General features: G+C 47.4%; 1 protein-coding gene across 1 annotated transcript in view; it reads left to right on the forward strand.

Moving 5' to 3' along the window:
- The window catches only part of LOC141100696 (alkaline phosphatase, germ cell type-like), an 83,088-nt gene extending 56,518 nt beyond the window's left edge, over positions 1–26,570 (forward strand). Inside the window, exons 8-10 of the mRNA XM_073589331.1 lie at positions 10,569–10,760; positions 25,845–25,961; positions 26,083–26,570. Coding sequence (XP_073445432.1) covers positions 10,569–10,760; positions 25,845–25,961; positions 26,083–26,339 — 566 coding nt within the window. The 3' untranslated portion in view covers positions 26,340–26,570. The remainder of the gene's footprint in view (positions 1–10,568; positions 10,761–25,844; positions 25,962–26,082) is intronic.
- Positions 26,571–26,880: the final 310 nt, after the last annotated feature.

The raw sequence follows: 26,880 nt of genomic DNA on the forward strand, positions 1-26,880 counted from the left end.
GGCCTAACATCTATGTTGCCGAACACCACAGGTGGCGTCAAACTATCTATATAAACTCTTTACCATTATACCACGCCATTTACATGGGCGCCCAGGGCCACCGTCTGGGTCACCGCTGCAGTGACACATCCCACTGACACCGGCCCGGTACCGAGTACCCCACAGCCCTGGGAGGACGACCCATATGCCGACTGCTGATCGGGCGGCGTTATTCCCACGAACCTCCAAACAGCATCCCTGAAGGCAAAGTTTTTGGCTTCCGGGGGCAGTATGATTGCAAAGCTGAACCTTAAAGGAATGTCCAAAAGGGCACCACCGGGAGTGGAGCCTGTGGCTTAATTGGACTGCACCCGGGAAACCACTACCATACAAGCTACAGAAAAGATGGACAGATTGCAAGCTTTGTCGATTCTGTGTGTGGTGTGGTATGTCCGTTTGTAGTTGTGCTAGCGATTTCTCAGCTTTATTCCGTTAACGACCGAGACTCCGGCATGGCCCCGTGGTACGCGTCAAGCTTACTAGAGGGATACGCGAGGCTGTGGCACGTGAGATCGAGCAATAACAGGTCTAGCATTCCAGTACATGTCCGGGGCTGCATGCACGCTACACTGAAAGGACCAGCTTTTGTCGCTTACAGGTGCAGATAACCTGCTGAACTCCGTTAGTGATGGGGATCTGGGATTCAGATTATTCCCCGCGAACGATGATTTCCCAGTAAGATCAGGTCAACTGCAATTCCGGAGTTAGGCCTAACTGTCATTCCTGAAAAAATTACGTGTCCAAACCACAGGTGCTGTAGCTTGCTTAACAGCTCGGCAGCCGTTCTCAGGCCCAGTATGGATTCAACAACATTGTAGAAAGTTGATAAAGGGTACAGTTTCACCGGATAACACGTATATATGTAGCCTAGTTTACACATTAAAAATATATGTCTATAGATCAGGAGGCAGACTCAGATGTTCTCAGGCCCAGTATGGATTTGACCAGATTGTACAAAGTTGAGAAAGGGTACTTTATCACTGGATAGCAGGTATATATAGCATAGTTTAAACATGTAAAATCTCCGTGTTCTCAGTATGGATTACACAGCAATCTAAAAAGTGGAAAAAAGGAAATGCATTTGAGGCGTACACAACTATATACTTTTGGTGTTATTTTTAAATCTTCATATATATTTCTGTCTCAGTAATACAGTCCAGCCTCTCCGCAATAGGAAATGAGATGCATACAATTAGTGACATAAAGGCTATTGATTGCAGAAATCTAGGAATTATTATTCACGGGAAAATCTTCCGTCACAATTCTCATAGGCGATGCTGACCCTCAATTAATTTGTGTGTTGAGACAGTGAAAACATTTTTTAGTGAATAAAGTCTTGCTGTATCGCACTTCCGTTGATTCCATCACTGTTACTCATCTCAATCCAATTTTTATCACAGGGAGCGATGTAAGCATGGTGCTCACTGGCCATCATGATCTGTCACGTAACTTTGGAGTGCAAAAGACAGAAGCCACAGGCCATAGGCGATTGTATTTGATTGGCATGAGAGGGCACATTTTGAAATGTGCGCCGGAATGTCACACATTTGTGAGTAGGAAAACTGTGAAAGCTGATGATAAACCGCCACTGCATGTAATTGTGAGTCGACGTCCATAAGAAATGGAAGCCACTGATCATCTGGAGCTAGAGCCCGGCCAGCAGGACAGGGCATAGCTACATCTTAACCATCATCTTTCAGTTCAATCAATTTGTAGTGGCAGTCCCAGTGAAGGATTTGACAGCCCAGACTACACAGCGGAGGAGCAGGGAGAGGTAAACATTGCAAATGCTGGGGCCCTGCCCAAGCAAGGGGGGCACACTCGTGGGCGTCGGTACTGGCACTGGGCCCCTCATAGTACGGCGGTGTGTCTGACGGCGGGTGTGCACCACCACTGTCAGAGACACTTGATTGCACTATGAGGGACCCTATGCCAGTGCCCGCGCCCAAGAGTCGGCCTACCCACCTGTCCAGGGCAACGGCAATCGCACGGTTTTGTGCGCTAGGTGGTGACCCCGGCCATGGGGGGGCCACCCACTTAGGGAGGTTTACAAAGTGGCATATGTAGATGTGGGTCATTCAGCTGCTGCAAAAGGCGAAATAGGTCAAGTTCGCGGAATAGGAGGAGGACCAAAGCTAGCCATTTTTCTGGCAACCTATGTGTCATCAAGGGAAGGTGGGACAAAATCCTTGGATACATGGTTCATTTTAATGAATGTTAGATCATCCACATTTTGGGTTGACAGACGGGTCCTTTTTTCTGTCAGGATTGATCCAGCTGCACTGAAGACTCTTTCCGATAGCACACTTGCAGCTGGGCAAGCGAGCTCCTGTAAGGCATATTGGGCCAATTCAGGCCAGGTGTCCAGTTTAGCGGCCCAATAGTCAAAGGGGAATGACCTGTGCGGGAGAACATCGATATGGGAGGAAAAGTAGTTGTTAACCATAGTTGACAACTGCTGTCTCCTGTCACTTTCCATCGATGCTGTATTAACAGTGTCTGAGCGGTCCGTGAAAAATCAGTCCACCACATTGTCATGAAACCCCTGTCTCCAACGCCACTTCTGCTGTGTGCACCACGAACACCTCTGCCAAGCTGCCCCCGGCCCGTATGGCTCGTGTGAGAACCATCACCGCTGCTGTGTGCTGGGAATGCTTCAACCAACCGGTTAACAAGAGTTGCTTGTTTAGTAGCCAATATTAGGTCAAGGTTCTCCTGTGACATGATGTTTTGTAATTTGCCTTTATAGCGTGGATCCAGGATGCTGGCCAACCAGTAGTCATCATCGTTCATCATTTTGGCAATGCATGGGTCCCTTTTTAGGATCTGCAAGGCATAATCTGACATGTGGGCCAATGTTCCCGGTGTCAATGATGCACTGCGAGTGCTGGGTGGAGGAGCACTTTCTGGCAAATCCACATCCCTCCCGTCACGCACAAACCCTGTACCAGACCTTGCCACGCCAACATTTTAACTTACCCCACGAGATGCATCCTCCTCCCCTAAGTAATCATCCCCATCATCATCCTCCTCCTCCTCTACCTCGTCCAGGAGAGGTCCCTGAGCAGACAATGGCTGAATGTCATCAAGGATTCCCTCCTCCTCTTCCTCCTCGTCAACATTGGCTGCAGACGCCTGCTCCTTAAGGTGCGTCAAAGTTTGCATGAGCAGACGCATAAGTGGGATGCTCATGCTTAGGATGGCGTCGTCTGCGCTTACCAGCCGTGTGCATTCCTCAAAACACTGAAGGACTTTACAGAGGTCTTTCAGCTTCGACCACTGCACACCTGTCAACTCTATGTCTGCTCTCAAAGTGCCTGGCCGTGTATCCTCCCACAAATGCATTATGGCCTGCCTCTGCTCGCACAGCCGCTCAACCATGTGCAGGGTGGAGTTCCACCTTGTTGCAATGTCGATAATGAGGCGGTGGTTGGGAAGGTGGAGCAATCGCTGCAGCTTCTGCATACGAATGGAGTGTACAGGCGACCGGCGGATGTGCGCACAGTCTTCGCACCTTCTGGAGCAGGGCTGTTAACTCCGGATAATTATTGAGGAAGCACTGCACCACCAGGTTCAAGGTGTGAGCCAAGCAAGGTATGTGGCTGAGTTTTGAAAGGGCTATGGCTGCCACAAAATTATGGCCGTTATCACTAACTACCTTGCCTGCTTCAAGATGTACACTGCCCAGCCATGACTCAGTTTGTCGCTGAAAGTACTCGACCAGCACCTCGGCAGTGTGTCTGTCGCCCAAACACATCATCTGCAACACAGCCTGCTGACGCTTTCCACTAGCTGCTCGATAGGGGAACACCTCATGTGCAACAGTGGCAGCTGCAGATGGAGTGCTCGTACGACTGCGCTCTGTGGACGAGCTTTCGCTTCTGGAGGAGGAGGAGGAGGGTCGAACGCCTACAGCCAACTGTTTCCTATACCATGGGCTAGGCAGCACTGTCCCACCACCGCTGTTCCCTTGTGGACCCTGCATCCACCACATTAACCCAGTGCGCAGTGATGGACACGTAACGGCCCTGGCCATGCCGACTGGACCATGCATCAGTTGTGAGGTGCACCTTTCCACTCACTGACTGCTTGAGTGCATGGACAATGCGGTCTTTCACATGATGGTGGAGGGCTGGGATGGCTTTGCGAGAGAAGAAGTGGCGACTGGGTAGGTCATAGCGTGGTACTGCATAGGCCATGAGTTCGCGGAAAGCTGCGCTTTCCACCAACTGATAGGGCATCATCTCTAACGAGATTAGTTTGGCAATGTGGGCGTTCAAACCCAGTGTACGCAGATGAGAGACTGAGTACTTTCTTGACCTACTCATAGTGTCTGGGAGGGTGAGCTGGACTTGAGAGCTGCATATGGTGGAAGTAGCGGTGGACAGGGCGGACTGAGAGAGGGTTGATGATGGTGATGGAGTTGGTGTTCTTTCTGATGGCCTAGATTCAGTATTTCGTTGATATAACAGTGGGATTCCCTGACTGCTGTGGCCTTGCAACGACACCTCAACATTTGCTGCTGCGCTAACCAGTGGGCTTACAGTGGGGGAAACAATGTAGCGTTGCTGACTACCTTTTTTGTGATCAGTTGCACATGTGGTACTTGAGGTTTGGTGTTGTGTCCACACTTGCAGTGCATGCTGGTTAAATGTCTAAGCATGCAACTGGTATTCAAATTTTTCAGATTTTTCCCTCAGCTAAAGGTCTTTGCGCACTTCTTACAGATAACCTTGGCCTGATCATGAGGATTTTGTTCAAAAAAGTGCCACACTGCACTCTTCCTACTTTGGCAGACATTTTGCGGCCTAGCACGCTGTGATATTTTGACCCTCTGGACAAGCTGTTCAGCAACTCTTTTGATTTTTGGAACCTGTCTTTGGAGTGCTCCGGGCCTGCCAGATAACAGCTGTTGCGATGTCGATGTCAGCTGTGGATGCTCCTCTTCCTCATCTGAGCTATTGGAAGCAGCACCCTCTTCCCCCAATGGATGCCAATCTGGGTCAACAACTGGGTCATCCATCACCTCCTCTTCAATGTCATGTGCACCTTCCTCTATGTCACCGTGTATGGTGGTATAGTGTGCGGGAAGGCGCACCTGAGTCTCATCAGGGTCAGAATCTGGCTCTGTACACTGCAAGGACAATGTAGTGCTCTGAGTGCATGTACCAGCAGAATCATCTATCAGTGGCTGTGCATCAGTGCACTCCATGTCAGATTCATCTTGGCCTGGGTAATTCACCATTTCACTTGATAATCCAGGCATGGTATGTGAAAACAGCTCCATGGAGTAATCAGTAGTATGGCCTGCGTCATCCTTCAATCTTGGTTGGGGTGAAGGACACAAGGAAAGGTGTGGTTCATGAACATGAGCCTCCAATGACGACTCAGTGCTTTTAATTTTTACAACTTCAGAAGAGGAGGCGATAGAGCTGGAGGCTGAGTCAGCAATGTAAGACAAAACTTTTTTCCTGAAGCTCTGGCTTTAAAAGCAGTTTGCCTACTCCTAGAAAACTAAGCCTTCGAGGCCTTGTGGAGCCAGACGATGACGCAGGCTCAACACCTCCTGCATTCGGTCCTATTTTGATTTTATCACTACCATCAGATCCACCACCAACACCATCATTACCAGCTGCCAACCTACGCCCAATTCCACGGCCTCTTCCACCAGCCTTCCTCATTTTTGGTAGAAATGTAGACAAAATCCAACAAACTATATAGTAATGTAAAACAAGGTACAATGTGTCTATAGGACAGGGAAAAATATTCAGGTTTGAGAGTCCTCAGTAGTTGATACCTTTTAATGGCTAACTGAAAAGATGGTAACACATTGCAAGCTTTCAAGACTACTAACAGGGGAGATTTTGAATTTCTGCACACACTTGTGGACACTGGACACTTTTGGATTGTGTGAGGCCCACTGAATATCACAGCGCTATGTCAGAGGCTCGATGTCGCAGGTGTGAAAAATGTCACTAGAGGATAACAGAGATTTTGAATTTCTGCACACACTTGTGGACACTGGACACTTTTGGATTGTGTGAGGCCCACTGAATATCACAGCGCCATGTCACAGGCTCGATGTCGCAGGTGTGAAAAATGTCACTAGAGGATAACAGAGATTTTGAATTTCTGCACACACTTGTGGACACTGGACACTTTTGGATTGTGTGAGGCCCACTGAATATCACAGCGCTATGTCACAGGCTCGATGTCGCAGGTGTGAAAAATGTCACTAGAGGATAACGGAGATTTTGAATTTCTGCACACACTTGTGGACACTGGACACTTTTGGATTGTGTGAGACCCACTGAATATCACAGCACTATGTCACAGGCTCGATGTCGCAGGTGTGAAAAATGTCACTAGTGGATAATGGAGATTTTGAATTTCTGCACACACTTGTGGACACTGGACACTTTTGGATTGTGTGAGGCCCACTGAATATCACAGTGCTATGTCACAGGCTCGATGTCGCAGGTGTGAAAAATGTCACTAGAGGATAACGGAGATTTTGAATTTCTGCACACACTTGTGGACACTGGACACTTTTGGATTGTGTGAGGCCCACTGAATATCACAGCGCTATGTCACAGGCTCGATGTCGCAGGTGTGAAAAATGTCACTAGAGGATAACGGAGATTTTGAATTTCTGCACACACTTGTGGACACTGGACACTTTTGGATTGTGTGAGGCCCACTGAATATCACAGCGCTATGTCACAGGCTTGATGTCGCAGTTGTAAAAAATGTGACTAGAGGATAACGGAGATTTTGAATTTCAGCACACACTTGTGGACACTGGACACTTTTGGAATGTGTGAGGCCCAGTGAATATCACAGCGCTATGTCACAGGCAGAAATTGGCTAGTGTATGACAAACTACAAGGTGTATATAGAATTGGGCAGAATAGGAATCTCCCTAGAGTGTAGGTCTGTAAGAACGGAACAAGTCCTCGACTTATCCTTACAGAGCGACACACAGATAGCTTCACTGTGGCCGTGATAACAGCCATTACACGGTACTGAGAGAGGAGCGTGCACGTACACGGCTGTCCAGTGTACATAAAATTGTCAAGCTCCGTGTTTTTTAAGTATACGGACTGACACACGCTGTCTCTCTATAGTTTTGAATGTGATCAAACAGCAAATATATTTAACTGTTTTGAAAACTAGACAAAACTAGAAGGTGCAGGTCTGTAAGAACAGAACATGTCCTCGACTTATCCTTACAGAGTGACACACAGATAGCTTCACTGTGGCCGTGATAACAGCCGTTACACGGTACTGAGAGAGGAGCGTGCACGTACACGGCTGTCCGGTGTACGTAAAATTGTCAAGCTCCGCGTTTTTTAAGTATACGGACTGACACACGCTGTCTCTCTATAGTTTTGAATGTGATCAACCAGCAAATATATTTAACTGTTTGAAAACTAGACAAAACTAGAAGGTGCAGGTCTGTAAGAACGGAACATGTCCTCGACTTATCCTTACAGAGCGACACACAGATAGCTTCACTGTGGCCGTGATAACAGCCGTTACACGGTACTGAGAGAGGAGCGTGCGCGTACACGGCTGTCTGGTGTACGTAAAATTGTCAAGCTCCGTGTTTTTTAAGTATACGGACTGACACACGCTGTCTCTCTATAGTTTTGAATGTGATCAAACAGCAAATATATTTAACTGTTTGAAAGCTAGACAAAACTAGAAGGTGCAGGTCTGTAAGAACAGAACATGTCCTCGACTTATTCTTACAGAGTGACACACAGATAGCTTCACTGTGGCTGTGATAACAGCCGTTACACGGTACCGTGTGAGGAGTGTGCACCGCTGTATGGTGTGAAAAAATGCACGCTCAGTACCTCACCAGGACAAAAAAAAAAATTGGGATTGCTTTTAAAAAAGCAGTTTGCAGAGCAGTGGGTAAACAGCAATGCAGCCGTCAGGAAGCCTTAGAAGGCAGCCTAACAACCAACACCGCTGATCCAGCAAAATATAGCCTCCACTTGCACTGCACACACAGTGACTGGTGTGTTGTACAGGCAAAATCGCTAGCAGCAGAAGCAGTTTTTGGTGTCTTCTTCCCTGCCTAACGCTCTCCCTACAAAATCATCATCAGCAGCAGCTCTCCCTATTCTGATATCAGCATGAGTAACATGGCGGTCGGCGTGCACGCCCTTTTATACCCCCTGTGACGCCCACCAAAGCAAGCCAATCACTTGCATGCCCTTCTGAAAGATGGTGGTGACCCCTGCCTATGTCATCACGTTGCCCACAGTGTCCGTGGATCCTGATTGGCTGAAAAAGAGCGCAAAACAAACTTTTGAAACGTGACTTTGGCGCTTAAGTCGCAAACCTCGTGGCCGACCTCATCCTAGGGTCGGGTTTCGTTTCATGAAACCCGACTTTGCCAAAAGTCGGCGACTTTTGAAATTTTTCGACCCGTTTCGCTCAACTATACTTATACTCTTTTCTCTATTATGAGTTTTCAAACATGAACAGGGGTGTCCAAACTTTTGATCAGTACTGTATATAAAAAAAAGTTTAAGCACAGGAGAGCTAAGAGTAACACAGCTGAGCTGTGATTAATGTCTGCTGTTAAAGGGAACCTGTCTTCAGGTTTTTTCCTATATAACGTTGTATGTCATCCCCACAGTGTCCTCCATCGCACTCCTGCCCAGGCATTTTCTCTGCCCTGCCAAGAGCATAACAAGTGTTACATGCCTTCAGCAGGGCAGAGAGAAGTACACCTCTGCAGGAGTGCGATGGAGGACACCATGTGGATGACGTAGGATGCATTTTCCACATGAAGCAGGGAAGGAGGACAGCGATCGCAAGAAGAGAGGAGGTGAACAAGATCTTAAATGCCCATCAGACCAAACTAAGCCACAGGCGAGCATATTAAAAGCTATTTTTTTGTGTTGGGGTAAAATGCTGTATATGAGGGCGTACTTTGTATGGGAAAACTAGGTGACAGGTTCCCTTTAAATAGATCAGTGTTGTAATACTGCAAATTCAGCTGAAAAGGCAGCGCATATGGCAGAGGTTCCAATGGTGATTTTATTTTCTGCCATTTATATCAATAGAGTGTAGTTTGCAAGATTATATCTTTGATTTATTAGTCTGCTTCCAGTACAGCGATGTGCAATCGTCAGCTCTGCTTTAGATCCACAATGGTTCAAGCTCCAATCTGAAAGTAGAACAGAGCCAAAAGATGTGCCAAATCTCCCTGGTGGAGGAGCAGCTGAGCTGTTCTGGAAGCCAGGTGACTCAAGTTTGTAAAATCATAGAAAGACTGTACTGTACATGCTCGATCAAGCGCAGTGGAACTATATCAGGATGGATCCAGTGGCTTGGGGGACAATAGAGCGTCAATGTGTTTCATTGAGGTGGTATGTGCGAAATAGGGCAGATTTAAAAAATATTGAAAGATAATGTTGACACGAGTATGTGCGAAATAGGGCATATTTAAAAAAGTATTGAAAGCTAATGTTGACACGAGTTAATAACGTGTCAAATAATATAGTCAAATACAGTATACTGTATGTCAAATACAGTATGTACATAGTTTGAAGACTATTTTGGAATTTTGGAAATAATCCTTTAAAATCTTGGGGTTGAATATAATACTAAGATCTATGTTCTACTTAAAACTTTCTGTCATGGTTAGGACATGGTTAATGTCCTGTTCTCACAGGGTTAACTTTTGCCAGCCTCTCTTTGGATCTGGGAGGGGTATTTTTACTCACTCCAGACTAGGATTCCCTGTCAGTTATACTGTTATTCTGGCTGTGTGTCTGACCGACCCCCCTGGTGTGCGTGTATACTGCATTGCTTGTTTGATTCCCATGTATGACCCAGTCTGTCCCCTCACTCTGTACTCCGTCTCACGTTTTGGTACTATTGTGTTCTCTGGTTCTGACCTCCTGGCTTGGCTATTGTTACTCCGTTACAGTTTATCCCTATTGTACCATCCATTGCCCGTTCTGGTTTTCTGATCTATTGCTACGTCCTGACTATTCGCTCTGTCTAACCCTTTGGTACTGTCCTGCTATCTCGTGCTTTGACCCAGCTTGATCTGGTTTACGTCCCTGTCTATGCCCCTTGGTAACTTGTCCCGTAGTTACCTTTCTAGGAGTTTCCCTGCAGCTCCTAGCTCTGTGGAGCTTAGGTCACACCCCCAGCAGTCACGTGCTTCAGGTCCTGATAGTCTGAAGAATGCATCGTCACCACTGCTGCCCCGCTTCATAGGTATCTTTGAGCACTGTTTTTGTACTTAGGACACGCGCACTGGCACAGTGAGCAAGTGCAGTGCGGTGTTCCTGACACTTTCCTTGGGATTGATAGACAGAATACAGACAGAAAGAAAGAAAGCAGAGTTAATGCTTAAATTTGAGAATCGAGATTTTACTTAATATCAAAAGAAGCATTTGTTGTGAGAAGTCCCATGTAATAATATTTATTCCTTAAACAAAAGACATGTTAACAAACCGGACATTTTTATGGTAACATTATATCTATTTGTTTACGTGGTAGAATTGACCATGGCCACCATGATTCTAATGCACGAAATTCATTGACTGAGGCTGTTGAGTTTGACAAGGCTATCCAGGTTGCTGGGAAGTTAACATCAGAATCTGAAACTCTGACTGTTGTGACTGCTGATCACTCTCACGTCTTTACTTTTGGAGGATACACAAATCGTGGTGACAGTATTTTGGGTAAGCGCCTTCTTATACCGGAATTATTATTTTTCTTATTATTAAGCCATTTCCAGAAACTTTTCAGTCCAGACTTCCTGCAATCGGGTGTATAGTTACATCTTAGGGATAGCATGATCACAGGAGGTGTGCGCATGCCATCTGCAACAAGAACTAGAAGCTGAGCCACTGCTGTGTGTACTGGGTCTGGAGCTAGCTCTGATCCCTGCACATTAGCCTCTCACATGCCACTGTCAACCGGATAGGAGGATTTTGATAAAGGGAAATCATTCCCATCAGCCGATAGGTACCCTTGCAGAGTGATTGCTGGGTGGCAATGAATTGCTATGGAAACCAGAGTCCTAAAAATGACCACCATGTCTGTCGTATTCCTCAGTCTATTAGATCCCATTGGAGTCTTGGCCTGATAGATTTTCAGTGAAACACTGAAAAGTAGATAATCCTTTGTATAACTTAGGTTGTACTGTTTATTATCAATGTGACTATCTTTGTGGGACTAGCATTGTAAAAAAGAAAAGACTTTAAGAGTTAAAAAATTGTAACAATAAAAATCTGTTTTAATAATAAAAAAAATAGTTTATTTTGTGACAAAGTCACTGGCAAAGTACTGGAGGGATGATATGTATAACTGTGGCTGTTAGTTTCAGTGATATGAACCTAGGAAAATGCTCCAGCATGGTAAGTTATGAGAGGGGTTAATCAGCCATGTTCAGGGCAAGGTTGAATGTTCAAACAGTTGTAGAGTGGGTGGAGTCCAGATGATAAATAGACAGCCTTCTGGCTCATTTAATGTTGGGTGTGACTGGAGGTGCAAGCTCCAGAGCTGTGCTTTTATGATAAGGAAAGCTTAACTTTTTTTGTTATTTGTCCCTAAGTGACCGGATCCCTGCAGCAACTTGGACTGTGCCACACGTTATGTTTTTGTTTCTCTCATTAGGACAGAAAGGCTGTTTTGTTTTTTTAATACTCTACTCATTTATGTAGTAGCTTTAATAAACCAGTGGAATATTTAAAGAGACAGCGATCCTATGTCTACCTCTATGTGCAGCCAAGTGAGCCGATCAACCACAATTTGTAAAAACAAGCGCCCCTCAGAAAAAAAAAAAAACCAACATGTTTGCTATTACTACATTCACAATAAATAATTCTATAAAACAAAGTTTTTTCATCCTGTACGGGGATGCCATTAACAAATAATATGGCAAACTATGCCATAATTGTAGTTTTGGTTAATCTTAACTGCAAAAAAAACAAGTAAAAAGTGATTAAAATTTCAAAAAGGTATCAATAAAACGAAAGTTCATTGAGTAAAAAACAAGCCCTCATACAGTTCTGCAAACAGAAAAAGAAAAAGTGAGGGTTCTTAGAATATGAGGATCAAAATAGTATGACTAAAAAAAGATTTTTCTTGTGAAAAAAGTAAAAATGATTAAGGTATAAAATGGGTATCATCATAATAATATTAACTCGAAGAATAAAGTTAGCATGTCAGTGATACCTCAATGTTTTTGGTTCATGCATACCTCCAACAGTAGGAAGTAAGCAGTGATCAAAAACTTGCATGTAGCCAAAAATGGTACAAAAAGTAGTAAAGCTTGTCCTGCACTAATAAAGCTACATGTACTGAAAAATATGAACGCTATGGGTGTTAGAATATGGTGACCCAAACTTTTTTTTTAGGTAATTTATTGTGCAACAGTAACAAAACCTAAAAAAACTATATTAAACCTTTTACAACCAATGATGGACATAGCACATCAAGAGCAGGTGTCAGTTCCCACACCATGATGCACTGTGTCCTTCATGACTTTAAACTATCACTGCATGTAAAACCATGCCGTTGGTTCCCACACTCATGGTGCTGTGATTAGTTTGCCCCTGGCTGTTAAACTACCTAAGTGCTGTGATCAAAAGTAATTGCAACATTTAGAAGGCAGGCAGAGGGAGGGAGCTACCTTCAGATTGGCGCCCCCGCGGCATCATTGTGGGTGCCATATTGTTGCCATGGTGGCCCCCGAGTCACCAAGTTATGGAAAGCTTTCTCTACAGGTATAATGGCGCATTGCAATACATTATACCTGTGATCAAAGAGGAAGAAAAGTGAAAGTCCCACAGAGGAACTAAGTAAAAAAAAATATTAAAAATATAAAAAAAAAATTCCAAAATAAAAAATATTACACCAATAGATAAACATTTTTATGTATAAGGAAAAATAAACAAAAGTACATGTATTTGGTATTGCCGCGTCCAGAATGACCCGATCTATTTAACCGTCATACTAGTTATCCCTTTCAGTGCACACCCTAAAAAAACCCCAAAAAGTGGCAAAATATGGTTTTCATCATACTATTGTAAAAAGTAGAATAAAACACGATGAAAAAAAAAACATATACAAAAATGGTATAGCTAAAAACATCATCTTGTCCTGCAAAAAACAATCATCCATACAGTTCCATCAGTGGAAAAACTAAAAAGTTATATCTTTCAGAAGAAATATGCAAAATAATTATTTTTTTCTAAAAGTTTTTATTGTGTAAAAGCCCCAAAGAAAGACACAAAAAATAAAGCTGCCTTATTAATTTTACCATATACCAAACAACATAAAAACCCCACAAAACAATTTCTGAATTGGTTTTTGTTCATTCTGGTTCCCAAAAATCAGAACAGAAAATGATTAAAACATGTTATGTGCCCGAAAATGGTACCAATAAAAACGTCAACTCGTTCCACAAAAACCAAGCCCTCACATGACTTTGTTGGCAGAAATATGGAAAAATTATAGCTCTCAAACCAAAAGCATGTTTTATTGTGTGACCAAAGCCAAACAGAAAAAAATTGTATTAATTTGGTATCGCAGTATTCGCACTGACTTGAAGAATAAAGTCATCTAATCACTTATTGTGATGAAGGAGCAGCCGCCATCTTGGATATGAGGCATAATGCTCGCCTCATGTCTGAGCTTGGCCTGTCCCAGTGACGCCAGTTTGTCTGACAGCTGTCATGATCCATTGTGGATCTGACAGTTTAAATGGATAAGTGAACTTTTTTCCTTTGGCTAGGTGCCAAAGTGACTGTAACAACCCTGCTGGCATCACTGCATGGCCTCCCATCCCCCGCACACCAACTTACTTTCTGCTTCAAGCCATGCTGTGAATTCTGTCTGTTGCCAGCTCTGTGCCTCTGCTCTCCATGTTTCCTGACTGTGTGTATAGGGGGGCGGCGCCTGAACTCTCTGGTTCTTATGCAGTCAGGGTGCACCTGTGTAATATGTCCCTGACCAATTACCTAGAGCCCTTGACTATTTAGTTTCACCACACCCACTGACCTTTGCCTGTGCAATGTCTAAACTAAGTTAGCTCCTTGCTGCTGAGCCAGCCAGGCCCTGTCCTATGCCTTGCCTTCTCTGAAGGCTCTTACTGCGTATTCCTGTGCCTTGGTACCTTGCCTAGCATTTCTCTGTCCGCCTGCCAGGAGGCAGAATATCCTGGCCCTTGAGTCTAGTTCCCAGTGCCTTGTCTGTTCTCTGTCCGCCTGCCAGGAGGCAGAATATCCTGGCCCTTGTGTCTTTGTCCCTGTGTCTTTGTCCCTGTGTCTCTGTCTGAACTCAGTCTTACCTCTGTCTGTCAGTCTCCTTGTTTGTGGTTCCTTCTCTGCCGTGTCTTTCCTTGTGTCCTCCCTGTCTGTGCATCTGCACCCTCGCAGCTCTATCTGTGCATCTGCACCCTCGCAGCTCTATCTGTGCATCTGCACCCTCGCAGCTTTATCTGTGCATCTGCACCCTCGCAGCTTTATCTGTGCATCTGCACCCTCGCAGCTTTATCTGTGCATCTGCACCCTCGCAGCTTTATCTGTGCATCTGCACCCTCGCAGCTTTATCTGTGCATCTGCACCCTCGCAGCTCTCTAGCCGCTCTGCCTGCCTGCACCTCCTGTGTGAACAGGTCTAAACCTGTTCTCTCATATACCACTCCCGCTTGCCCAGTGTCTCAGCCTGCCTGTTAGTCACACCTGTCCAAGTGACTTGTCCCCGAGTGGGATCAGCAGCCACAGCCAGACACCACTCTGGAGTGGCACCCGACAGCTACCTGCCGCACAAGCCTGACCTCACCATCAGAGGCTCCAGTGAAGACCGAGGTAGCTGTCGTAGTCACGCCCCTTCCAGGGTAGTCTGGTTTGTGGCACAGTGGGGCCACAAACCCCCCGGCTCAAGCCAGTCAGCCAAGGCGTGAGCGTGACAGTGACGTGATTGCCCCCGGTGGCCATTAGAATTATTACACGTGGTGTTTCATTCTAAGTTGCCCGGTGGTGGTGAATGGTATCACACCTTAGTTTTAGGGTTAATGTGCACGCAGTTACAGGTCAGGTGCTAGGCTCTATAAAGGGGAGCCAGGTGGGTTCAATCACTGTTGGTGATATTGATTGTGTGTTAGTCATTCACAAGGAAGCCTGGGTGAATGAAGGAGCTGAACATGAGTACTGTGCAGCCCAGCCAGAGGGGACTAGTGGCAGCTAGGTGGTCTGCAAGAAGGGCTGGCATGGCATGGTGGAGTCACAGTTTATGGTGTCGGCAGGAGGTGTTTGCATGGCTTGGTGGAGTGGCGACGATGGTGAGAGTTGCACTCACCATGCTGGACCTGGTTGCTGAGAGCTGGACTCAAGCATGCTTGACTTTTTGGGCAGAAGCTGAACTCATCATTGGGACTCTGTTACTGGACTGCTGCAATTGGTGGTGGACTCTGCTCCAAGGCTGCACTATGGTGATGGATCCGATTATGGTGATGGATCCGGGTGGAGAAGATGCACACAGGTGGTGGGCTGTGTTGCTAGGAGCGTACGCAACAGAGCAAAGCTAAGTGGTGATTCCTCTCTTTTGCCATCTTTCCTCATGTGTGTTTTAGTGCAGTGGTGGGATTAGTTTCAGCACCGACCAATTCCCTAGTGAGGGTTTAGGTCAGGGCGAGCTAGGGTTTTTAGGTTCCTGTTGCACGCCCAGTGCGGAACCGTCATAGGGAGCGTTAGGAGTGCAGGGACTCTGGCTCAGGGGAGCTCAGGAGGTCTCCACTTCCCTATTCCCTATCGCAGGGCCCACCATTGTTAATGTTTCCCAGGTTTCCCTTATTATTTAAATTCGCCTTACTGGAGGCGGGGTTTCCAGACTTGTATATACGTGGAATGTCTAAATTCGCCAGTTGGAGGCGGTGTATCCAGCTGCATGTGATTATTATTTAAATTCACCCCACTGGAGGCGGTGTATCCAGGGTCACGTGCGTCACATGGGTTCGCCTTGCGGTACTCACTGCGTCCAGACACATGTGACCGTGACAACAGCTAACTGCTCCCCCCCATGGCTTGTAAGCATATTGAAGAAAGCAGGATTTAGTGCTCCAATGTTGAATAGCAAGGTCTTTTAGTATGATAATGAGATAAGGCCAAAACAGAACTTTAAAGCTTGAGTAGGAGCCACACCAGCATGGGGCATGAAGGTGCCTGGGGACTTCAATTAGAATATACCTGCCAGCTGGACACAGAAATACACATCCATTGTCTCTCCCAGCCACTCCGACTCCATCCTATGATCATGGATTATGAGCACACCTTTCGAGTTACAGACTCATAAAAATATCCGCGTGACCCTGAGGAAATCGCGCATCTGGCAATGCGACTCCTGAGTTGGTGAGGGCTCTGGGACCTGAGATATAGAGATTGACCCTCCACAGCGACCCAATGGGGCCATGTTTGCTCTCCACATGACAGGTAAAACAAGCCACATTCATCGGTACCTCTCGTGTCTTGATCCGATCATCCTGGAGAAAGTTACCCCCTTTCTTAGATATTGGGAATAAGTTCTGCAGGGAGCTAAAGGGTGGAGATTATTAGCCCACCCTCTGACACAGGGGGGAGGAACCCAGCATGCTTAAGAACTGGGAGCGCATGGCAGAGACTCTCACTCTCACAGAAGAACCAGATGATCTAAGAACGAACTGGGGACAGATCTGCCAAGGGAGCAGCGGCACGCGATTTGGGGTCTGTACGGCAACTAAGATTCTTGTACCTGTGGACTGCAGAGCTCCCGGCATCCACATGCAACCCTACAACCTGGTAAATTGACCTCCAGCTTAATATCTATAAGTCTTGTACCATTATTGTTATATTATACTCTGATTGCAAATCCATTGTAATTCCATTGTATAGCTTACTGTATATTTCTGTAATTATCTAGTGCGCCCTTAAGGCAGTTAAACCATAAAATTAATCTTGGGCTGATGCTTTTACTCTGATTACGGATCTTAGAATACCCAGCGGGTAACAGCACATCCTCCCTGGCGGCTATTTGCTCTAGGTGCAGTTCCCTTACTGACCTGAGAGACAAAGGGGGCGCCGGAGAGCTGTGCCTGTGTAGTTACGTCACATTGGTGAAGTGGGAGGAACCGGTCTTCCTTCACATTGGTGGCAGCGGTGGGATCAGAGTAATAGTGTGCATGGGACCCCTACTCCCAGACACTAAGGACTACCAGCGGTAACTTTCACTGCTGGGGTCTTAAGGTCAGCCCAGCACTAGACGGTCAGAGTGTAAATATAATAACTTGTGTGTGAGGTCAGGGTTGCAGCTGTGACAGTAACCAGAGGTTCCCAAGATGGAGGAAGGCACCAGGAGTAAGACAAAGGGAGAGGCCAATGCTATGGTCTATGATGAGGTGGTGGAAGACACAACCAATGAAGGTGAGGGGGAGCTCAGCCAGGGCTCCCCAAGGAGCCAGACCCCCGTGCTCAGTCCTGCAGTGGACTGTCCACCACCTGCCTGCCCCAGCCTGTCCAGATAGGAGGCCCTTTTCCAAGCGGCTATGGCACAGCTCGAGGCTGGTAATGCCGCCGCCCATGACAGACTCCTGGTGGCGGAAGAGAAAGCACCGGAGCGTGAGCAAGCGGCGGCAGAGCATGAGCATGCAGAACGTGTGCTGCGGGCTGCAGAACGCTGTGAAGCTGTGGAGCGCCGGCACTGACTGGAGATGGCTCAGCATGGGCTCCCGCTGGACGCTCCAGCCCCACCGGTGACCAAGGCTTCCAAGGTCAGGGCAGAGGACTTCCCCCTGCTTGAAAAGGATGGAGACCTGGATTCCTTTCTGCTGGCTTTTGAGAGAACCTGCCTCCAACACCATCTGGCCCTGGATCAGTGGGCAAGGTACCTGACCCCCCGTTTGAGGGGTAAGTCCCTGGAAGTTTTGGGGGACTTACCTGCCGGGGAGGAGCAGGACTACAACAGCATCAAGCGGGCCCTGATCCAGCACTACAACCTCACCCCGGAGTCATACCACAGGAAGTTCCGGAGCCTGCAGCGGGGCTCAAAGGACACCTGGACCGACCACATGCGGGCACTGCTGAGAACTGCGGAGCACTGGACCTCGGGTCTAGGGCTCACCACCCGCCAGGAGGTCCAGGAACTGTTCATCACGGAGCAGTTCTTGTGGAACTGCCCAGAGGACCTCCAGCAGTTCCTCTGTGACCGGAAACCAAAGTGGGCTTCTGCTACAGCTGCCCGGCAGATGAGTATGCCAACAACAGGGCGTCTGAGCCAAAGAAGCCTGCCAGCAGCACCTGGAGAGGGGGTAAGCCCAATCCTGCCCCTGTCCCCCCGGCCCCCAGAGTGCATGGGGTGTACCCCCCTGCTGCCCTCTCCAGGCCAGGAGCAGAACCCAGGCATTGTCATCATTGCAACCAGCCGGGACACTTTAAGGCTGCATGTCCCCAGCGCCATAGGACCTCATCCCTGTCCCAGAAACCGTCCACTGTTTTGTGTGTGGGAGGGGGTGGTGGGAGGTCCCTGGACAATTACCAACCTGTCACCATCGGCCACTCAGCGGTCATGGGACTGCGGGACACAGGCACTGAACGAACCCTGGTACATCCGGAAATGGTGTCCCCTCAAGACTTGGTGCCTGGGAAAACCCTCTCCATCTCCAGAATTGGAAGCGTTGAACCGGCGCTGCCCGTCGCCAAGGTGTTTTTGGCCTGGGGCGCCGGGAGGGGAAAACGGGAGGTGGTAGTAACACCAAATATTCCTGCCAATGTGTTGCTTGGGACCGATTTGGGGCGGCTAGTGCCTCAGTATGTGGCCACTCAACCCCCAAGTCCGACTCCCCAAGAATGTCATGACTCTACTGTGAATGCGAATGTTAATGTGTCTCCAACAGTGGAGGAGGGAGTGAAACCTGATGGCAAGCCATGCACTGACACTACACACACAGGGCTCACAGTGAGGACAGGTGAGAAGACTGCAAGGGAGAGCTCAGAGGTGGAGGGAGGGGCTGCTATGGGCAGTGTAGGGCCCCTAAGTGAATCCAGCCTGCTGAGTCTAGGGCCTCTGCAGAAAGAGGAACAGGCCATGGAAGGAGGGGGTGTCCCAGGAGAGGAGCCACCAGATAAGACCCCAGGGCAGGAGTTCCCCGCCTCCGGGATGTCAGGAGGCCAGGGAAGTCTGCCTGACCCGGCGACTTGGTCGGGGGCTGAGGGGAAGCAGGCGCTACCTGTGGTCTCAGCGGTCATGGCCACTGTTACCAGGAGTAGGAGCGCCAGAGCCCATGGAGCCTCCCGGAGGTCCGACGGTTACCCCCTCTCCGACCAAGTGGCTGCTGAGTCAGACAGCGGCCAGGAGACAGATCCCGGGAAGCTGACAGGATGTGGCAGTTTCATCAATTCTTGCCACATCAAGTCAGGGATTTCAGGCAGCGTTGGAAGCTGACGCTAGCCTGAAAGCTCTCAAGGAGCAGGCGGCACAGCCTCCCCTGAAGTCCGACCGCAAGCGAAAGGTGTGGGACCAGGGACGGCTGTACCAGGTAACGGTCCAGCAGGGTTCACCGGAGGAGTGGCCCAGGGACCGACAGTTAGTGGTACCCTATCCGTTCAGGGTGGAATTGTTGCGGATCGCACACGAGATTCCCATGGCCGGACACCTAGGAATCAGGGCCAGGCTAGCTCAGCATTTCTACTGGCCAGGAATGAGGACCGAGGTGATTGCCTACTGCCATTCATGTGACACCTGTCAGAGGGTGGGGAAGGCGGGGCGGCACCCCAAAGCCCCACTGGTAACTCTGCCCATCATCAAGAGCCTTTCTCGAGGGTGGCTGTGGATCTCATTGGACCTCTGTCCACTCCCAGCCACTCCGGGAAATGCTTCATACTAACGGTAGTGGACTATGCCACCTGGTACTCGGAGGCGGTAGCTTTGTTGTCCATTCGGGCCGACAAAGCGGCCACTGCCTTACTGGAGATTTTCTCCAGAGTGGGGTTTCCCCAGGAAATTCTCACCTACCGAGGGACCCAGTTCATGTCGCAGCTGATGGAGTCTCTGTAAGCAGATACAGGTGCAATATCTGGTAGCCAGCCCGTACCACCCACAGAACAATGGCCTGTGTGAGCGGTTCAATGGCACCTTAAAATAGATGCTAAAGATGTTGGTCGACTCCCATGGGAGAGACTGGGAGCTGTATCTCCCACACCTGCTGTTTGCCTACCGGGAGGTTCCACAGGCCTCAACAGGGTTCTCCCTCTTTGAGCTCCTGTACGGGCGACGTGTACAGGGGCCCCATGCTCTGGTGAAGGAAGCATGGGAAGGGGATTTGGCCACCCCTGAAGTGTCGGTCATTGAGTATGTTGTGCGCTTCCGGGACAGAATGATGGCCTTGACACGGCTGGTGCATGACAATATGGCCCAAGCCCAGGCTGACCGGAAGCGGTGATACGACCAAAATGCTTGTAAGCGGACCTACCAGGTGGGTCAAAAGGTGTGGGTACTGGTCCCTGTACTTCAAAACAAGCTTCAGGCGGCCTGGGAGGGTCCATACCTCGTGCACCAGCGTCTCAACGCTGTCACCTATCTGGTCACCCTGGACCACGCCCATGGGAGGAAGGCCTTCCACATGAACATGAAGGCCCATCATGAGCGGGAGGCTTGTGCCCACCCAGTGTGCAACCTTCCCGAGGAAGGAGAGATAGAAACCCTCCTGGATCGGCTCACTCAAGCCAAGGCGGGTGGATCCATCAAGGATGTGGGGGTTGGCCACCAGCTCTCAGGGGACCAACGTTCCTAGCTGGGGGTCACCCTACACCCCTTTCGGGAACTGTTCAGCAGCCTGCTCAGAAGGACTGAGGCAGCAGTCCATGACGTGGACACCGGTAATCACCCCCCGATCCGGCGTTCAGCATATTGGGTCTCTCTTGAGGTGCAGCAGCACATGCGCCAAGAGATAGACGAGATGCTGAAGCTGGAGGTGATCCAAGCGTCCAACAGCGCGTGGGCTTCGCCTGTAGTCCTCGTCCCTAAAAAGAACCGAACTACGCGGTTCTGCGAGGATTACCGGGGGGCTCAACACTGTGACAGTCACCGATGTGTACCCAATGCCGCACATCGATGACCTGCTCGATCAGCTGGCCTGGGCCAAGTACCTGACCATCATGGATCTGAGCAGGGGGTATTGGCAGATTCCCCTGACCCCTGGGGCACGGGAACTCTGCCTTTATCACCCCATTCAGACTGTACGAGTCCACGGTGATGCCATTCGGCATGAAGAATGCCCCTGCCACTTTTCAGAGGATGGTCAACACGCTGCTCAAGGGACTGGAAGGGTATGCGACCGTGTACCTGGATGACATTGCCATCTTCAGTCCCACCTGGGAGGATCACCTAGAGCACCTGGCGCAGGTGCTCGGGCAGATTCAGCGAGCAGGCTTGACCATTAAGCTGAAAAAATGCCAGCTGGGTATGAGTGAGGTCCACTACCTGGGACACTGGGTAAGTGGGGGAGCTCTGAAGCCAGAGCCCGGGAAGGTGTATGCCATCGCATCCTGGCCCACCCCCAGGATGCGATGATGATGTCCTTCTTGGGGACTGCCGGGTACTATAGGAGGTTTGTTCCACACTATAGTGCCCTGGCCAAGCCCCTGACGGACCTCACCAAGAAGAAGCTGCTCTTCGCAGTCGACTGGACAGTCGCCTGTGAGACAGCTTTCCAGGTGCTCAAGACTGCCCTTTCTACCTCTCCTGTACTACAGGCAGCCGACTTCATGCGGCCGTTCCTAGTGCAGACCGGCGCCAGCAACTTCAGCCTCAGTGCTGTGTTCATTCAGCCAGGTTGACACTACGGACCATGAACACCCCGTTCTGTACCTGAGCCGGAAGCTCCTGCCGAGGGAAGTGGCCTATTCCACGATGGAGAAGGAATGTCTGGCAATTGTGTGGGCCCTGCAGCATCTGCAGCCTTACTTGTACGAATGCCAATTCACCATGGAAACAGACCACAACCCCCTCAGCTGGTTACACACGGTCTGTGGGACGAATGGGAGGTTGCTACGCTGGAGCCTCGCTCTCCAGCAGTATCATTTCAGCATTCGCCACAAAAAAAAGGAAGGGACCATGGTAACGCTAATGGGTTGTCCCGGCAAGGAGAGGGTGCGGAAGGGCGCAGGGGGGAATACAGGAATGTGATACCCCCCTAGCGCCCTCTAAAGCAGGGAGGTGTGATGAAAGAGCAGCTGCCATCTTGGATATGGGGCATAATGCTTGCCTCATGTCTGAGCTTGGCCTGTCCCAGTGACGCCAGTTTGTCTGACAGCTAACTGCTCCCCCCATGGCATGTAAGCATATTGAAGAAAGCAGGATTTAGTGCTCCAATGTTGAATAGCAAGGTCTTTTATCATGATAATTAGATAAGGCCAAAAGAGAACTTCAAAGCTTGAGTAGGAGCCATGCCAGCATGGGGCATGAAGGTGCCTGGGGGCTTCAGTTAGAATATACCTGCCAGCTGGACACAGAAATACACATCCATTGTCTCTCCCAGCCACTCCGACTCCATCCTAGGATCATGGATTATGAGCACACCTTTCGAGTTACAGACTCATAAAAAATATCCGCGTGACCCTGAGGAAATCGCGCATCTGGCAGTGTGATTCCTGAGTCGGTGAGGGCTCTGGGACCTGAGATATAGAGATTGGCCCTCCACAGCGACCCAATGGGGCCGTGTTTGCTCTCCACACGACAGGCAAAACAAACCGCATTCGCTGGTACCTCTCGTATCCTGATCCGATCATCCTGGAGAAAGTTACCCCCTTTCTTAGATATTGGGAATAAGTTCTGCAGGGAGCTAAAGGGTGGAGATTATTAGCCCACCCTCTGACACAGGGGGGAGGAACCCAGCATGCTTAAGAACTGGGAGCACATGGCAGAGACTCTCACTCTCACAGAAGAACCAGATGATCTAAGAAGGAACTGGGGACAGATCTGCCGAGGGAGCAGCGGCACGCGCTTTGGGGTCTGTCCGGCAACTAAGATTCTTATACCTGTGGACTGCAGAGCTCCTGGCATCCACATGCAACCTACAACCTGGTAAATTGACCTCCAGCTTAATATCTCTAAGTCTTATACCATTATTGTTATATTTTACTCTGACTGCAAATCCACTGTGATTCCGTTGTATAGCTTACTGGATATTTCTGTAATTATCTAGTGCGCCCTTAAGGCAATTAATCCATAAAATTAATCTTGAGCTGATGCTTTTACTTTGATTACAGGACATCCTCTCCGGCGGCCATTTGCTCTAGGTGCAGTTCCCTTACTGACCTGAGAGACAAAGGGGGCGCCGGAGAGCTGTAGTTACGTCACATTGGTGATGTGGGAGGAACCGGTCTTCCTTCACACTTATACTGCATGAGGAATGGCATAAAAACAAATAAAACCAATTCTTCACCTTCTGTTGCTTTGTTCATTCTACCTCCCAAATATCTCAGTAAGGCTCGACTCACATTTATACTGTGCTCTAAGAAGTGTGCGTACACCAGTATTTCCGTGTAAATCTCTGAAATACGTGATTCTGATGGAAACTGCAATGGAAAATTCCCTATACTGAGGCAGATGGAGGTACTGTGGATGCCATCTAGCCTATGATCCAGAGTTATCCGTCTTTTTAGGTGTGCATAAAAGTGCAGTCGACCACAGTTTTGTGCACTGCTGAAAAGAAATACAATGCTGAACAGAGGCCAGACAGAGTCTAGAGCAACTCTGCTGTCTCATTAGAGTGAATGGATCCCTCGGGGGTTTACTCTGAATCACGTCACTCAGAGACTTAGATGGAAACCCCCAATGTAAGTGCTCAGTGTAGAGCACAGGATAAATGTGATTCAAAATGTTATGTAAAATGTTCCCAACAAAAGCTACAACTCAATCCACAAAGAAGTCCCCACTAAGGCCATCATATGTCAATACAGCGCTATGGCTCTCCTCGTCCCCCCAAAAGAAATTTAGTAATTCTCTCATATCCAAATGCCCGACTTCCTTCTGAGCCCCACAGTGTGACTAAAAAACATTTAGCACCCACATGTTTGTCAGAGGTATAATTTCCAAAATGGGGTCATTTGAGGAGGTATTCTGCTCTTCTAGCACTTAGGTGCTCTGCATATGGAGTAAGCAAACTAGGAAAATTGCCAATTCTTTCATAGAAAAGCATCTGCTAGGACTAAAAATTGGGACCTAAACATCCTAAATATCCTCCAGGGGTAATTTTTCTCAACAATCCTGGAGCAATATAGTGATGAGCAATGCGTTTTCCAGCCTAATGGATCACCATATCATGTGGCAAAAGTGATAACTAAGTGGTTCAGTGAATTAAACATTGAAGTGTTGGTTCCATTGCTAGGAAACTCCCCAGATCTCAATCCCATTGAGAAGCTATGGTCAATCCTCAAACTGTGAGTGGACAAACAAAAGTACTCCAAGCACTGTTCAGGGAAGAATGGGCTGTCATCAGTCAGGATTTGGTCTGTAAGAAAATATTCAACCTCCAGGGCAAATTGCAGAAGTATTGCAAAATAAAGGTCGGCACTTTTAATACTGAATATTGATATATAATTGATGTATTTGTCAACTAAAGTGTAAAAACTTATGAAATGCTTATAATGGTACTTCTGTAACCATAGAAACATCTGGCTAAAAGATCTAAAAACACTAAAGCAGCAAACTGCATGATACCAAAACTTGTGTCAATCTCAAAATTTCTGGGCATGACTGTTCATGCAGTAAGGGTTGATACCAATACAGTGTATATACTACAGATGCAATGACGTAGAGGTTAAAAAGCTGTTCTTTAAAAGTAATATATTATTCTGCCTCTTCCTGATGGCTGCAAATCCCATGCGTTCTATCAGCTTCTTAGATAATTCTATAACTCGTACTCACACCACCAGGCGTCCGCAGATAGTTTAACTCCACTGGCAATGCAACTGTAGAAAGACCAGGAGAAACTATGCTGTTTTCTTCCAAAATCTTGTATTAGTTTACAATGAACAGTAAGTAAAAAGGAGTAATCTGTACAGGGGAGTACATATGCATCTTGAGTAATGGCTGCTGTAGGCTAAACTGAAGAAGAAGGGAGGAGCAACCTAATACAGAGCCCAACTACGGGAGGGACATAGGGACAATCTTCACACAGTCTAATTCTACCTAGCAGCAACAGGGAATTGACTGATTTGAGGGAAAACTCAACAGAGAGAATATATATATTACAGGTTGTTCCCATTCGTGGGACACAACATATATGGAGAGCAGTACTATATATACAGTAGTAATAGAGATCAGCATAGTACATATAGTCCAAGCATAGACAGTATGGTATATGCACTACACAAAGAGAGCAGTATAATACATGCAGTACAGGCAGACCAGCACAGTACTTCTAGTATAGGTAAAAAGCCGTACGGCACATATAGTACTACACTGTACTGTATAGAGGCACTTAAGTATTGGTCTTTTCAGTCAATCACAAGTTACAGATTGTCACTGTCAATCATATTGTAAGGTGAACATGGTTTTGAGTTATAATTGACCAGAAAAAGCCATTGTAAGTTGAAAATATTGCAATCAGGGGCCATGGTAACCTTAGGAACCGCTGTCCATTATTGGGATGTGTACTTCTACCTTCAATTACTGTAACAACTACTGTATGTTGTATGAGAGGGAATTAATAAGCATTTGATGCATGCATATATATTTTATTACCTGTATCTACATAGCCTTAGTCCAAACCTTATTTTACTTTTCTAGGGAAGGCACCAAATTTGGCTTCGGATCTTATGCCATTTACCAGTCTTCTATATGGCAATGGTCCTGGTTACAAAGTTGTTGATGGCACAAGAGAGAATATTACCACTGTTGACATTGGTAAGGGCACAAACAAGATAGACATATGAATAAATCATTTAGTAATTTTACTTTACAATGTTTTTATTGAAAATGGATAATATTTGCATACGCTGATCATGTTTTCTGTTGAATCTCACAGAAGGAAATTACGTTCAGCAGTCTGCTGTTCAGCTTCCATCAGAGACACATGGAGGAGAGGATGTGGCCATCATGGCTAAAGGACCCCTCGCTCATCTCTTCCATGGGATTCATGAGCAGAGTTACATTGCCCATGTTATGGCCTACGCAGCCTGCTTAGAACCCTATACAGACTGTCCTCCATTAAATTCAGGTTTCCTCATCTCCTCATCTATCATGCTGGTATGGACCTCTGTATGGGCTGGTCTAAACTGGTGAGAAGAGGCCAAGTGGCCCATCCCTAAATATCGCTATATACTAATTATTCTTAAAGGCTTATTTGCGTTTAAAGAGATTAGTATATTTTCTTGTTACTTTGTAATATTTTGGCTCCACTTTTTTTTTCTTACCCTATTAAATAGGTACGATTTTTTTAAAGTCTGCTGGAGAGTCACTGTGCACTAAGTAACAATGTTAATGATTACAGTGGTAATAAAAGTGAGAACCTCAGCTTGGTCTCCTGTCATTGCTCTTGCAACCTGAATGGTCTTGTAGTTATTCACTTTACAATTGTGCCTTGTGTAAGATTTTTTTATACATAAACCAATTTGTATCAACAAAAATTCGGACTTACATGTAACCATTGCCGAAAGAAGAGATCCAGAAATAAAGATTTAAAACATTGCAATATTTTATTAATGCTATTAAAATTTCAACAAAATTAAAACCATTAATCAAGAGCGCCCAAAACTAGGAGAGACGTGTAATGCGTGTTAACTATCCGGCAAGTCATACACCAATACTAAATACATCCCATATA

The sequence above is a fragment of the Dendrobates tinctorius genome, unplaced genomic scaffold (assembly GCF_039654945.1).
Source record: "Dendrobates tinctorius isolate UK_male_01 unplaced genomic scaffold, ASM3965494v1 ptg000107l, whole genome shotgun sequence".
Lineage (NCBI taxonomy): Eukaryota > Metazoa > Chordata > Amphibia > Anura > Dendrobatidae > Dendrobates > Dendrobates tinctorius.